The 15,951-nt window shown below is 39.5% G+C and overlaps 1 protein-coding gene across 1 annotated transcript in view; it reads left to right on the plus strand.

The window, feature by feature from the left end:
- ITPR2 (inositol 1,4,5-trisphosphate receptor type 2) overlaps positions 1–15,951 on the plus strand; it is a 268,298-nt gene that overhangs the window by 134,236 nt on the left and 118,111 nt on the right. The window contains exons 33-37 of the mRNA XM_050915600.1: positions 754–882; positions 1,484–1,604; positions 11,230–11,420; positions 12,281–12,423; positions 14,601–14,709. Of these exons, the coding sequence (XP_050771557.1) occupies positions 754–882; positions 1,484–1,604; positions 11,230–11,420; positions 12,281–12,423; positions 14,601–14,709 (693 nt within the window). The remainder of the gene's footprint in view (positions 1–753; positions 883–1,483; positions 1,605–11,229; positions 11,421–12,280; positions 12,424–14,600; positions 14,710–15,951) is intronic.

A 15,951-nucleotide genomic window follows, 5' to 3' on the forward strand; every position in this document is an offset into this window, starting at 1 on the left:
AGCAACAAACTTTTAGTGTTGTACCAAAGGGTGTATTCAGGAATCTTTTGTACAAATCTTCCCACATCCTCCCACCATTTAATCATTTTTCTGTGCTCCAGAGTTGTCCCAGTACCATCCGTTCTCTTCTTTCATTGTTTTTAGCTTGTCTTTCCTATTTTCCCCATGTGGCTTTCCTAAGTAATGCTGCCTGTCTTACAGTTTACAATCCTAAAGGCTGTTGGTATTGACTATGCTATTTCCTTTCTTTCCCTCTTTTTTTAACATTTTTCCTGCAAATGAGCTTCACCTTTGCCACCCATTTGTGGTGATTGATTGTAGAGAGAAGTTAAATGTTACATGAAATCTTTCTAACCTAAGGTGTTTATGTCTCATCTGTCTCTAAAGCCTCTTCAACCAGCCCCACAATGGGAGGAAAGGCCCATTTTCTTCTTGAATCTGTCTAAGTGGCATGCGATGTGCTGATTTAGGGGGATCTTTTTTCACTGTGTGAGAAAGACTAGACAGCCAACCAGAAAGACCTAGTTCTGAAGAGAAGGGTATTCGAAAGACAACGTGGACCTCCAAGAAGAAAGATAAGCTATCACAAATACAGCTTGAACTCTAAGATAGTTATCTCTGATAGATTTTGTATAAAAATCATTTGTTTTTGTATTAAGAAGAAATATTACATGTGTTATAATAAACACAAAATAATAAAGCTTGCTTATTTAAAAGAACTAAATCTCACACTTTCCTCCTTCTTCCCTGTAGGTTTGTAACACAACCACGGATCGTAAACACGCAGACACATCTCTGGAGAAATATGTCACTGAGCCTGTAATGAACATTGTGAGTGGCTTCTTCAATTCGCCATTTTCAGATAACAGCACCAGCCTCCAGGTAAGGAAAAGAGACACAGACAAATATGTAATTCAGACCGTTAATGAGATACCTTCTGCTACCCAGATAGGAATGCTGTATCTTTACATCCTCCTTTAATTTCTCTGTCCCCTTGCATGCCACTGGCTAGCAGCTTAATTCCTCTTTAAAACACTTACTCTTAATTTTTATCACTTACAGCTCTGAACCAGTAGACAGCTCAATATGGTCAGATATACTGGCTCTTGTGAATTCATTGGAGGGGGTATCCTTGCAGAATAATGGTCTGTCTTTGTATTTGTATGAGAAAAATGCTGTGTCCTATGACAAAAGGGACACATACCTGAGAACTGGGAAGACTCCTCCGTCATTCTGCTCTGTACTGTGTGTGCTTGATATCAGTGGCGATCTGAGGAAAAATTGCATGATTTGGCCTTTTTAGAGGTGCAGCATTGATTTCTGTTCCCTCTAGTCCTGAAGAGCAAAGAGAATTTCAATGGAGTTGTAACTTGAGTCTACAAGCTAAAAACCCCTTGTATATGGTTTACGTTGTGTCAAACCCTAGGGCAGTTGTGAAGAGATTCTAAAGGGTAAAATTCCATGTTTATCTTTTTGTTTTCAGACACACCAGCCTGTTTTTATTCAGCTGCTGCAGTCTGCTTTTAGAATTTACAACTGTACCTGGCCAAACCCAACGCAGAAAGCCTCAGTGGAGTCATGTATCAAGACTTTGGCTGAAGTGGGTAGGTGCCAGGTTTTACTTTCATTATTGTTCTCTGTGTTTTAAGATCAGACTTACTTGAGGTTGAACAGTTTTTAATTTGACTCTACCATCGTGAAATTGTGACAGTGGTGATTTCAGAAATCCCACTTTCTGAGGCTAAATTCTTCCTACTTTTATAACCCATTCAAATCTGTCTCATCAAATAGGGCTGTTAGGTGAAACCTGTAGGTCAGAGAGATGAGTTTGCTAAGTGAACGATGGTTGAACTTTACGTCAAGCAAGTCATGATATTAAAACACAACATAAGCTATGAGAAAACCTCGGCATTTCTAGTCATGCTGGGCTACATTTGCACAAGCTGTTGTAAGCAGCGATGCATAGCAATTGTGCATCGGAGAACATCCATCATTTTTCTCCTCAGTTCCTAGGAGATGCATTCGTTATTGTCAGTCACGGTCCTGGGCTTGTTCAGGTTTTGTCCCATCAAGAAGCTGGGGATGGAAACTGCAATTGTGTCACTCCATAGCTTCTCCGCTTACTCCTCACCATCAGACCCACTCATTTACTGCTGTTAGACAGTCAGCCTTGTCGGGGGAATATTGCCTTGCACTGGCACCGAGACCAAATTTGGTCCTCAGGGCAGCTAATAAGTTACATGCTTTCAAGTAAATTCAAATACCATGCTAAAGTGGAAGATTTAAAGCTTCTTATCCTAAAATAAAAAGGATTCTTCACCAGGTCATAGCTAAGACTGGTAAAAGTTCATTCTTAAGTTAAATTTCTGTGAATGCAATTTTAAAGTCTTCTGCCATGACAGAAATAAAGGATTATTCAATATAGTTTCTAAAAGTCAGTCATTCTGATTACTTGTAGAATAACGTTCTGCTCAGTATGAATGAAAACTGAGTAGAGGCAGAGATATATAGAAACTGGCTAAATTCTATTGTTGATGCAATTTTTAAAAAGTTTTAATAAATAATGATAAAACAATATGAGAGGGTCCCTTAAGCATCTGCAGCATCTGTGGCATTGTAACAATCGACTCTAAATTTAGATATTGGAATAGCTTTAGAGGAGTATCACTTAACGTTTTAGCCAAAACATCTCATTAATGTTTTGTGTAAATGAGAATAAGCAGTTACCTAAAAACTTAGCAACCTTCAATTGTTTTATTTGTTGTGCAAATGATTTAATTATGGATCCATCTGGCAAGAGAACTTTGGAAGTTGAAGACATGCTAGAGCTACTACAGTCTCAAAGCTCTAGCCTTACAAATCCTTGTTTCTGTGTGTTTAACACTTACATCCTTGCTCTCCTCTGGCAGTTCTGGAAAGAGTCATCAGTAAATTAGTTCCTTCAAGAGTCTGGGGAAAAGGGGAAGAAGTAGGGCAGGTGAGAGTATTTTTGAGACCGAGCATGCCCTGTGTGTGCTTCTAGACAGACAGCTCAGTGTCTTCATTTCTGAAGATCTACACCTAAAATCAAATTCTAGCTCAGAGAAGTCATTGTGTTATCTCACTGAGATGAGGGTATTTGGAGACACCCGAGCATAGTGCTGAGACAGCCAAGCTGAACTTGTCCCCACAGCAGCGTGACAGGGAAAGCATGGGTCACCTTAACGGGCTGGCAGATCCAGCTTCTTGGCCAGGTGCACCAGCATGTGAAAGGGCTGGTGGTCTTTGGTAGGTAGTCTTCTGTGTGCCTCTTGTTCCTGGGGGAACCAAGGGAAAAGTCCGAATTCAAAGCATGGCTAATGTCTGGAGTTTTCTTCAGATATGTGACTTTGTTTCCTATTTGGTGAGTTTAATTTCTACCTCCACTGTAGTCTTTTCTTTCCTTCCTCTTTCTGTTTTATGGAGATGGTTTACAGTTGTGGTTTTTTATAAGTATGCTCTCGTGCTGTCCTATAGGTCCAGCCTTCTTGCTACTCTGGCTTCCGACCCATGGGACCCCAGCCATGCCTTGGGCACTCTCAGGCGTGGCAGAGTGGAGCTGAGCTGCCGGTGAAGGGCATCACCCCGTGTCCACCTCTGGGACTTCCCTGCAGCAGCAGCAGGGCAGGGAGGCTGTGCATCACCTGAGCGTGCCATGGGCCTGGCAGCCTCAGAGCTGCCCCCTGAAAGCACGTGTTAGCATGCGCGTTGTTGATTTCCTTGTCCATATCATAATAACTAAGGATTCATCACTAATATCAATATCAAGCATGGTAAAATTATATTGTGTTGTGCTAGCAAATTGCCACACATTTTCTGTTTTATTTTGACAGTGCAGAAAGCGAGCATAAGGGAACAGGTGAAGGGGATTTCCCCAAAGAGCAAGTTAGCTGGAGAAGAAGTGGAAGCAGAGTTTTTAACAAACACCCCTGTGCAAAAGTTTGGCTGGCTAGCGGAGATTTTAACCACCGGTGATACTCAGTATTTTTAGGCATGGTGCCAAACGTGTCTTGCCTGGGCTAATTGTGTAGGCCTGCTCTGCTGAAAGCTTTGGAAAAACTGCCCGTGCTGGGGGTACCAGAGGCTTCTAAAATTGAGGCCCTTTTGTGATTACAGTGCGTGCCCGGTGCCTTTCTCTATTGGGTGTTCCACCGCAAAAAATGATGCTTCTCTTTCAGAAGGCAGAGGTTTCTTCCATAATACAAACAGGGCAGCCTTTTTTTGCCTCTTTTGCTGGCTGTGTATGTGGACTAGGTTTGGATTTTGGCTAGGCATCTGTAAGCACTCTTCTGCCTTTTTTTTTTTTTTTTTTTTTGACTTGAGAATCTGACAGCTTTAATGTTAGGGCCTTCATGTTTCACAGCAGGGTTTGAAAAAAACCCTCTAGAAAGATTTTGCCTATATCAGAGAGACAGAGTATTGGACAGATTTACAGCAGGGACCAAAGACTTTTGATGGAAAATAAATGTAGTGTAGAGTTGAAAGAACAAACATGATTTTTTTTTTGTGTCATAGCCCTGGAATTAGAAATGAATCTCAGGAGGAAGAAAGATCATACACAGATTTCCCAAGATATCAAAGATCCCTAAAGTAATGCACTTTTAAAAGACCCATTTCAGAGCAAGTTTAAGCAACATACTTTCTGCTCAGTGCTTACTAGTTTGTTGCTGGCAGGTGGATGTAAGTATTGCCTCAAGAGCTTAAGATCATTACATCTGTCTTCTTATGAGCATTGTAAGAATGTGCATTATCTTCCAGGTCAACAACAGGATATGTTGCAGAAGCTAATTTCTTATAACCCTGATACTTCAACTCCACTTGACCACTAGGGAAAAACTCCACAAGCTTTTCAAGCTTCACTTGCTGCTTTGTCTCCAGGCAGTTGTCTGCCTCCAGTTCAGCAAGAAGCATAGAGGCTTGCTTCTCTTCTTCAGCAGACCCCTCTGTGGCTCCAAGAGATTTGGAACACATAGCTACCAACGTGCATCAGGTTTTTATTGCCCTGTAAACATTTGGCTACCTGGCATGAATAGAAACACGAAATAATATACCTATATTAATGTGTCTTGTTCATATGGATTTCTGAAGCAGATTATCACAGTAACAAGAATTAACACATTATACAGGTATCACTTTTGCTTTTTTTCTATTATTACATAGGACTGAGCTTTTGCTTGAAAATATAGTCCAAAAAATGAATGATCAAAACAGCTTCCATCTCACTGGTAAAATAGCTACAAATGAAAAATGTTTAAAAGGTCCCCTGATATTTGTGAAAACAGAGGAACTAAGACGTCTAACAGTTTAATTTATTTCAAATGAATTCATTATCAAAAGACTTTCAGTTCCTACATTTTGTAATCTTTGCAAGATTGAGAAGGGTGGAGGCCAGTCTCAAAGTTTGCATTTTCAACCATCTACTGTCTTTCCATATGGTAAAATTGGGGAATATCACCTGTCCTCACAACTAAAGATCTGGATTGTGTATCTTAAATTGTATTGGAGCAGGGTCTTTCTCCCAGGGCTGACCAGTCTTTCAGGACCCATGCAAAGAACTGTCTTTGCTTCTTAATTAAGTGGTGATTCTTTTATCTTCACCCCTGAGCATCCGTTTTCTTTTCTGTTACAAGGGCGAATCTAGTTGTATTATACTCTTGTCTCTGTAGTATCCATTAGCTTTCTCCCTTACGTTTTTACAAATTGTATCTTCCCTCTGATACTGTGTGTGTATCCTAAGGATGTAGTATGTGTATGTCTGTGCTGTCGAATAATGAAATAATTGGAATTTCCCAGATGAATAAACAGTGGCAGATAGGAACCTGCATTTTGTTAGACTATTTCTCTTGGCAGACCCTTTAAAAAAATATCTGTTAGCAAGCCAAATTACATTAGTCATTATCAGATTATACTCTAGAATGCTGTGCAGGAGAAGCAAAAGGAGAATCCTTGTTTCCATCCTACAAAATTGGAGGCGAGTCCTATAAAATTGCTATTTCATAAGTTCAAAACTGGAACAGGTACAGAGGAAGTACTACTGTGATGACTGGGGGAAAGGAGGACTGTATTACAAGAAGAGACTACAGGAGCCCCATGTGTTTTGCCTAGCAAAACAAAGGCCTGTGTTTTTGCTCTTTAAAAGTACTTAGGAAGATAAATAGTCACGAAGAAGAGACATTTAAGCTAAAGGACAGTGCTGACCCAAAAACAATGGGACATAAATTATACTAGGTTGTAAATAACCTAAATAAATTTAGATTGTAAATCACAGGTTTGGAACCAACTTTGGAAGGATGTCCTTGGTAAACGGGCCAAGAGAAAATGGAGGGAGGAGGGATGGCAGAAAAGCTAGCTTCATTGTAAATGGGAGTCGATACATTTTTCAAAAGATATTAAAGAACATAGGTTGTCTGTAACAAAGAGCAGATGGTCTGAAGGAGTAGCGAAGTCCTTTCTAGTTGAGTATTTATCACCCAATTTCAGCTCACCAATGCCGCTTTGTACAGAATCCAAAAACCTCTCCTGTGGTGCTTCTTGACCATGCTTTTATGTCCTCTAAAGCCCCTTCCTTTTCCCTGACAAATTACAAACAGGAAACATTAAACATAAAATCTAGGTTACATTTTATGACTTCTTTGGAATTACTGTGTGTATTTTAATGGCCATATAGATGAACTTCCCTGTAACAATTTTTTCAGCCCTGAAAATACTTTATTTCACTTCCCATTTGAGTTTTAAAATCTTTTTTCCATTTTTTAAAAAGCTAGACCTTCATTTTCAATTTTTAGTTCAAATAAAATAATTATCCTGTTGTTACTTTTTTGACAGCCAAGAAGAATACATTTCAGATGAAGCACATATTTTATTCTATTTTAACTGTTTGTGTTTCCCTAATTGCAAGAAAAATTCAATGATGATCTTTTTACAGACTGATAAATATTTTAGTGTAGATTTTCTGTTGGAAAAAAACATCCAAGTGAAGGGTACAAGATTGGCAGGCTTGTGTCTTGTCTACACAAAGCTTTTATTTCCCTTAAAAAGTCTTGCTGTTGCTAGCATTAGTGTCTCTCCATCCAAATGCATTTGTTAAGCAGTCAGTAAATGATTAAGGAGCTGGAGGGACTGATTTATGGAGCAAATTTAATTGAACTAAATATGCATTGCTCTGTTAAGTGACAACTGGGAAGTGTGGGAGAACATGCTATAGCTGTCTGCAACTACCAGAGGGGCGTAAACAGCAATGAGAGTAAAGGCTTCACAGCCAGGTACAGCTGTGGCTTTTTTGTGACCCAGATTGCCTGTCATGCTCCTCCTTCAGGCACTCTAAGGGGTGAAACACCTGCGTGTCCCCCAGAAAACCCACACCAGGGATGGTTTAGGGTAGTGCAAAGTGTACTAAATAGCTGTGAAGTCACTAAATACTGTTGTATTTTGTATATACTGCAAAAGCTAATGGAGTGAAATTTAAAATTAGGGAGCACTAGGTGGGAATATCAAGGAGAACAGCAAGCTTCCTTATGGCAAGCTAGATTACTCTGAAGAATGGGCTTCCAAGGAAGATTACAAGCAAGGGCTGCTTCCTGGAAATCCTTAGTACTAAATTGGTCCTAAGACTCAGGTAGGCAGTATAGTGAAAGGACAGTGCTTCAGCAAGCATTCCTGAAATAGGTCCTTTTACTTCCAATTTCTGTGCTTCTGTGAAGAAAACTACACGCAGGTAATTTAACAAAATACATCTGAGCCCATTTCAGCCCTTCTGTTAGCAGTAGTCCATGGTCTTGGGACTTCGGTGGGATCTAGCTCACTCATAGAGAGTGGCTTGATTTTTAGCTACTTGATTCTCGACTTTAATGTTGCCCTTTTCTTTTGAGTCCCCATCTCAGAGTACTTTTTCATAGTTTAAACAGTAAAGGAGAGGAAAGCTGCTGATGCACTGGGTACACACAGAACCATCCAGCACAGAGCAGAACATTTTACTGTGACCTGGCTGAATTTGCGGCACTGTGTTGCTTACCATTTCCACGGGTACCATTTGCTTGCTTGTCTTGGCTCAACTGTGGCTATTGCTGATAGCATAATTGTGAGCAGCAGATTGAGAGTTAGTTGTGCAAAGGATTTCCCAGCAAATCGCATTTCCTCTGACATTAGCAAAGCGATGTGGTGTATTCACGGTGTAATTAGCCCTGTGCAAGGTGCCCTAGGTAGGAATTGGGCAGTATATAAGCCTGCGCTATGCCCTCCACCGCAAGGCAGAATTTACCTTAGCTGAAGACGTGTTCTAGTCCATCCTGGTGTATCCTGCTTGCTACCTATGATACCAGTTTACATACAGCCATGTAGCATGCTTTTTTCCCAAGTTCACTAGTCAGATGAAAGACAGAATTTTACCCCCTCCTGGCTCCTTTGTCTACCAGCTCTAACCCTACTTTGCAAGTTTGAGTGCTGTCCAAAAGTATTTCTAAGTGAAACAAAAATAAACATGCTTTTAAATATTTTATGTTCATACTTTAAGGGAGATTGACACATTTTGAAGAGGAAAGCAGTCTACAACACCTAAATTAAAAATAAATATTTATGTTCACATTTGTTCATCAGGTTTCCAAAATGTAAAAATATGTTTCATGTTGTTTTAAATAATGAAATGTGAAACAAATGAAAGATAAACTTTCTACAAGCTGCAAAGAAATAAGAAGATAAAGGCTTTGTTTATAGCTTAGACTTCAACAGTGCCCTTTGACAAGCAATACAAATCTTAATTACAAATGGAATTATACATATAAGAACTGTTCAAAACAAAGGAGTATTTTTTTTTTTCTCTCTCTCTCTGGTTTTCTTTGTGATAGTTTTAATTAGCTGCAACTCTCTGAACAATCATAGTCCTCAGACACTGATGGAAGTTGTTAACTTCAAATGGCATCTATGGGACTGCAGAAGTCTGGGTTTTCCTCTGAACAGCATGCTCCCCACTGCTAAATTTATTCTTGGATATATCAGGATTCTGCATACATACCACTTAATTGAGAAGTGAGCATTGTCCAATAACATTCCAGTGATTGACATTAGGACACAATAAATTGGATTAATAGGCTGCAGCACCCTACCCACACTGGCAGAACTTTAATGGACTTCGGTAATAAAGTAAGCAGCAACAGGGCAAATGTGTTTTGAAAAGTAACTCAGTCAAATAATATGGAAAAACAATCATTAGAAATAATGGCCAGCCATACATGGTATTTTCCTCATGATAATCAGGAACCTTACCTTCAAAACAAATGGAAAGTGGAAAGGAAAAGTCAATTGCCAGTGTGGAAACTGCTGTACATCTGCTGATGATAATTCATATACGGTTGTGGGGAAATGTGTCTTCCCATCTTGACCTAAGAAAACTTTTTTTTTTTTTTTAAATTCCCTACGGCAAACTGTTTAAAAATAGAATAAGAGATCTCTATTCTATCCCAGTTAAACAGCCTAATCTGCAGGTGGAGGCCCTGGTCCTGCATCAGGATACACCCTTGCAGTGGGAAGAGAGGAGGGCACCCTGCACCTGCAGGAGCTATTAAAGGGATGAGGACATGCGTGACAGAGCATTCTTGCCGTAGTCTGTGAGATTGGGGGTTGAGGTGTCACAGCCAAATTTAGGTTTATAATAAATGCTGCCATTACAATATAGTATTTGGGGGAAGAGAAAGTTTCTGCCTGGGATCTGTGACTCACTGTGCTTGGCAGCACACGAGCCTTCATTCATCAGAGCTGTATGCCTGACTCTCTGCTTGCACATACTCCTGTGGGGTTTGATGCATAGGCTGTTTAGGAAAGAAGGGCATCTGTTGGCTTCACAAGTTCAGGACTTAAAGTTGTATATGTTTTAAGAACTGGGAGGGCGGGGTGGAATATTTTTTATGCCTTCCATTACTGTGGAAAGCATGCATGTTAGTGCAGAATGGTGGGGAAATGCCTCAGAGAAACGTTGTGCAGAACTGTATATGGGCTAATGCTTTTTTAAAAATTCACCTTGTTTCAGTAAGGAAAACTGAAAAATTAGTTATTATTAGTCATTATTTCAAATGAACTAGAACTGCTTCTCCATTTTACTTCTAAGGTTTTTTTAAACATAAACTGTGCCATGGAAATTAAGTGAAATGATGTAGAATACAAAGCCTAATCACTGGAATGTGACCTAATCTTTCAAACGGAGATATTGCATGCATCGATCTCTTGTTTATTTGTTGAATTTCAGACGACGCATGCTGAGCCATAGACGAATGTCACTCTGATCTCCAGTGGAATGGAGAGATGCAGCTAACACAAAGATTTTCATGGAGGAGAGGGCAGATACCTTCTAACATTGTCTTTCAAACTTCCTTTTCAAGTGACAGTTCAGGATGCAATAGCAGTTTAATAGTGGATGCCCTGTAGGAATTAATGCAAGTCTTTGCTCAGGTTTTTTTCCTCTGATATTCTCTCTTTTGTCACTTCCTGCCCTGCAAGTCTTAAAAAATTAAAAAAAAAAAAATAAAAAAAAAATTGCCTTTTTTTAACAATTGGTTAAATTTGTTTAACTATCAGTTAAACTTGTTTAACTATCAGTTAAACTATCACATGTTTATTAACTATCAGTTATATTGCAGTGGCATCCAGGAACCCCATGGTTTAACAACCCTGGCTGTATAGGAAACCAAAGGGAGAGAGGAGACAGTCTTTTTCAAATTTAATTTGTATGCACTTGGTTTCTCAAGGTTTTTGTAAGAGAAATGCACGGAAAAGCAACAAATAGCACTTGGGATAAATTGGCTAAATGTGCATATGTCCACTAGAAAGAAGAATTTTTGAATTTGCTTCTGAATAGAGTAAAAGTAGCTGTTGAAATAATAATGCATACTCTTTTTGTTACTCTTATTAATATCTCTGGAGCTGATTTTTTTTTTAAGTTAGTAAAAAAAATTATTCTATTTTAAAAAATAAACACCTGTACCTATGAAAATATGTACTGCAAATGATCCTCATCTCCTTTAAAGTGGTACAGCTGGCTTTCTTTGGCTAGATTACAGCTGATTTCTACCAGCTTAGGTTTTTGATCCTTATTTTTAAAACCTGTTGAAGTGAGATCCCCCTGCCCCTTAACTTCAAGAGTATCAGGATTTTGCATGCCATGATCTTTATAAGATTTTAAAGTTTTTGCCATTGCAAATGTCTTCTTTTTTCTTCCTATTAAAGCAAAGAACCGTGGGATTGCAATTCCAGTGGATTTGGACAGCCAGGTCAACACGTTGTTCATGAAGAGTCACTCTAACATGGTGCAGAGGGCAGCCATGGGGTGGAGAATGTCAGCCCGCAGTGGACCTCGTTTTAAAGAAGCTCTTGGTGGGCCTGCCTGGGATTACAGGAATATAATAGAAAAACTACAGGTACAAAAATAGCAAATGGCTGGGGCAGTAGTTGTGGTAGTGCATTTATCTAATATGTGCCAGCTGTGGAAAACACGAGAGACAGACTCATGGCATTTTTAGTGCTGGATTACAGTGACCTTTGCATTTCTAGGTGGGGGGAGCAGAGGGCTCAGCTCTTTCTCTGGTGTCTGTTCAAAGTGAAGCCAACACGCAGGACCTTTTGATCCATGATCTGAATTTGGTTCCTACAGAAGTCAGTAGAGAGGGGTAGGAGGTATGTTCTTTTCCTCAACGTGGTCTGCAGAGAAGGATCTCCTTTCTGCCTTTTCATGGTCACATGTCCTGTTTTGGCTGCAGAGGAGGTACTGGAGGTTTTAGAAGCCATTATGTCAGGTTTGTGTCACTGGAGATTGCCTATAAGATGGAGATCACCTTGTGCATGTAGTGGTTAAATGACATCAGGAATTTATGAGCTAAGAAAACAGCAGGACCCAGGCAAATGGAGGAGCCCTAGACACCAAGGAAGCAACGCCTCAGGTGATACACTAACACCACATATGACAAGCAGTGTTTTTCCAGCACATCATCATCCTGACTGTTGCCGAGTGTTTTGTGAATATTACTGCAGAGGAGAAATTTGAAAGAGAACAGCAAGGTAGATAGTAATGGGCACCTTCTTCCCCTTGCCCTGCTTGAGGAGTGGCGTGAAGAAAGGCTTGAGGTTGCTTTACTGTCACCTGGGTTACCAAGGGCTCTCGCAGCTGGCTGTCAGAAGTGGGTCAAATAGCCCATCGCACAGTATTATGCAACTCCACAGTGATGATGTTCTAGTTTTCTTGTAGTTATGAATGTCATTCTTCTTCTTCTTTCTTCCCTAGGACGTAGTGTCCTCCTTGGAGCAGCAGTTCACTCCCATGATGCAAGCTGAATTCTCGGTGCTGGTTGATGTGCTGCATAGTCCAGAACTTCTTTTTCCTGAGGGGAGTGATGCCAGAATAAGATGCAGTGCTTTCATGTCGAAGTAAGTGGTGTAAGGAGAGGCCTATTTGCTTCTTCGGAAAAAATGGCAGGGAGTTAAAATTTTCAACGGGACTTACCTCTGATTGTCAACAGTGACTTAAGCGTGTAGGTGTCTGAGTTCATATTGAAAGCTTAAAATGAGGTCTTTTGCTGCATGTTTTATGTTTCTCAGCAGTGTAGGAGTCTGGAGAGGAGTAGAGAGAGGTTGCTTGCCTTGTCTGCCTAGAAATGGGATGTTAGTAGCTTGTGAAAATTGTGGCAGGCTCAACCTACTTCTGTTTTCTTAATGGGCTACTTTTGCTATTAAGTTTATCCAAATCTACAGCAGAAACTTAGACTTTCCATGGTAGAACGTTCAAGAATTCATAATGAGGCTGGGTGCTCAGGGCTAGTGTTTTTTTGTTGGGTTTTTTTTTTTTTTGGTACAGCAAATAAATCTTTTGATTTTTATTTTAAACTGCCAACAGCTCTTTTAAAAATACATTTCACTGGCACTCCTACCTGGTCTTGAATTATTAGATGTTTTATTTGCAGTCTGTGCATTGGAATAGAGTCTTGCAATTTTTTTATTAGTCCTCAAGTGAGATGCCCTCCCTGCCCTTGAGAAACTGTAATTTAAACAGAAGTAACTTGGGGGAAATGAACACATTTGGCAGCTCTCCTGATTCCTTGGCTTTTTGCATATTCTGCAGAGGTAGCATTATAACAATATACTTTATATGTTTGGAAAAATTAAACTAAATTTTGAGCTTGTCCTATCCCGTGCCCTCTGTCGAAACTCCTGTTCAAAGTCAGCATCAAATCAAGTCTAGGGCTGCTGGACGTGGCCCATGTAATGCAATAAATAGTTTTCTGTTTTATTTAATTAACTTCCATGGCAAAGGAATGCTTTGCAGACCTATGCAGAAATCCCGAGGTAAAGATGTACTTCTTTACAAATATTGTTAGTACTGCAGGCCTGAGAGCTGCATTGTTTTGGACTCATAGTTCATGAAATTGCTGAAGATGACAGTGGGAGAGTCCTGCACGATGTCTCCACTGAGCCCAGGATGGTGTTAGCACGCTAATCCCTGGAGGTATTTAACAGACGTGTAGATGTGGCACTTAGGGACGTGGTTTAGTGGGGGACTTGGCAGTGTTAGGTTTACGGTTGGACTCGATGATCTTAAAGGTCTTTTCCAACCTAAATGATTCTGTGATTCTATGATTCTAGCTTAGCAGTGATCTAAATATAATCAGTTCTGTTGGGTTATGGAGCGCTGGTCTAGATGATGCAGTGTCAGCCCTCCCAGCCCTGTTTTTGGTGACTGTGATTTAGGACCATTAATGATGCCATCTTTCGGTGTAAATTGGTGGCCACAGTGCCTTTGCTGTATGCTGATCCTAGGCCATAATTTGATGAACACTGTTCTATCCACCATAAGCCAGCACTGGTACTGAAGGAAAAAAACCTGTCCAGGGCCTTCAGATTTCCTCCCCCCTTCTGTTTTCACAAATGTTTCTCCAGCAGTGTGTGAACCAGTGCAAGGACCTGCTCTGCACAGAGATAGAAAGGCTGCTTCTGGCATTGGCTTAAGCTGACTAAAACCCAAACTCCCATCACAGTCGTAGTTGCAGTCAGAAATGTACCTTGTTTTCTGACTTGAAACAGTCTTGTAAAGTTGTTGTGTGACTGTAAACAATGGTTATGTTTCATCCAAATGTCTGCATTTCTGAACACTTCCATGTAAGGTTTTTGGGGATCCTTTTTGCTGGATGCCATTTGCTAATTATATAACATTCTAACCATCATAGAAGTCAGAAGGTGTAAAGGTTGTAGCTTTTTAAGTTTGCAAAATGCGTGGTGAACATTGGCTACCTTTAAATAAAGGTTAAAATAAGTTACCTTTAAATAAAGAAAGGATGAAATAGCAAGTTTGGATCTTAATCTGGAAGCACTCATAAAAAGTGGATATAGAATTCTGCCTTCTGTATGGGCAGTAAGATAGGCAAATTGACACAAAAAACTCACAACACCTTGAAAGTCCCATTTCCTTTTTAATTATGATTTCTCTTGTCTACTTTTATTTTCTTTCCTTGAGGAAAAATATAGTGACAGGCAATTTTTGCATAAAGAAATTGTAGTATGGCTTAGCAAGAATGTGCAATGCTCTTTAAGGTTTAATATTTTACTTTAAGGTTGATTAATCACACAAAGAAGCTAATGGAGAAAGAAGAAAAGCTCTGCATTAAAATTCTTCAGACATTACGAGAAATGCTTGACAAGAAAACTAACTTTGCGGAAGAGGTACTGCTACCATTTTAGTATTAAATATAGAACTAATAGCCTGGTATTAAAATGTTGGCTCTAGGACAGTAACAGAACCTGACATGATTTCAATTTTGTACATGTTTTAAAGATAACGTGGTGTCTTAGGAACAATGTGGTAAGGTAGAAAGTAAGATTGGAACAAAAGAAACTATCTGCCTTACATAGTTTTGTATTAGGGGCTTGACAAGAGTCAAGGCAAGAAAGATGAATTAGCAGTAGTGAGTATTACTATATATGCTTATTGTATATTGGATATCCTGTATTTCTGGAGACTAGTCTTCTTATGTCACATCTGACTTTATCATAAAATCAATTGGAAATATAAGGATTTTTAATTGCAAGTGTACGGTTTTTCCCTGCTGCCTGTAGTGCCAGACTTTTGTACTCCATACACTTTTTAATGCTCGTAAATGTGTGACAGGAATATGTAATTTTTAAGCAGAGCCGCCAGTTTTGGGGAGAAGTGACATAGTCTGTACTCTGTAAGTGTCTAATTATTTCTTGCACTCCTCTCTCTCCCCTTATTGCCCAGTTTTTCTCTTGCAAAACCAAGTTTTTCAAATACCTCTTTCATCTTGCCTATGCCTTTGGGTATCAATAGCTAGATTCAGATTTACACGTCAGCTGTCCCTTCTTTTTGAGCCTGATCCCTGTGCCTTTTGTGTGGTTTCCTCTTATCCGTATTTCTGAGTATTCCCCAAATTCTTTCAGTATTATTCACTCTTAAATATGAATCATAGAGCTATTACCTAATCTCTCAGTGCCGTCATTTTCATTTGTTCACAGCTGACATGTTTAGTCAAGTATGTTCATGGGTTTCACTTTACCTTGAGAAAAAATATTGATTACAACCCAGTGTCGCACTGTTTCACTGTCTTAGGCTTTTACACCCAAATATTTTCAGATGTCTAAGTAACAGCACTTATTCATGTTGTTGTACCTGGCAAAATTATCCACCATTCAGGTATACTAGCTATGAGATTCAATCTTAACCCCAATCTAACCTTAAGAAAAATAAGGTCTATGGTGAATAAGATGCCCACGCCTATTTCTGGGTGTTTGAGATTTTAATTTTAAACTTAAATGTTTTGGTCCTGTCATATGATGTGATACAGTACCAACACATTCTTTTTTCTTTTATGATAGATGAGCCATATATTAGAAACAGGAATTATTCACAGTGTCTTTGTTTTGACTGTTATCTTGTTTGTTTTGATT

Source organism: Gymnogyps californianus, chromosome 1 (assembly GCF_018139145.2).
Source record: "Gymnogyps californianus isolate 813 chromosome 1, ASM1813914v2, whole genome shotgun sequence".
Lineage (NCBI taxonomy): Eukaryota > Metazoa > Chordata > Aves > Accipitriformes > Cathartidae > Gymnogyps > Gymnogyps californianus.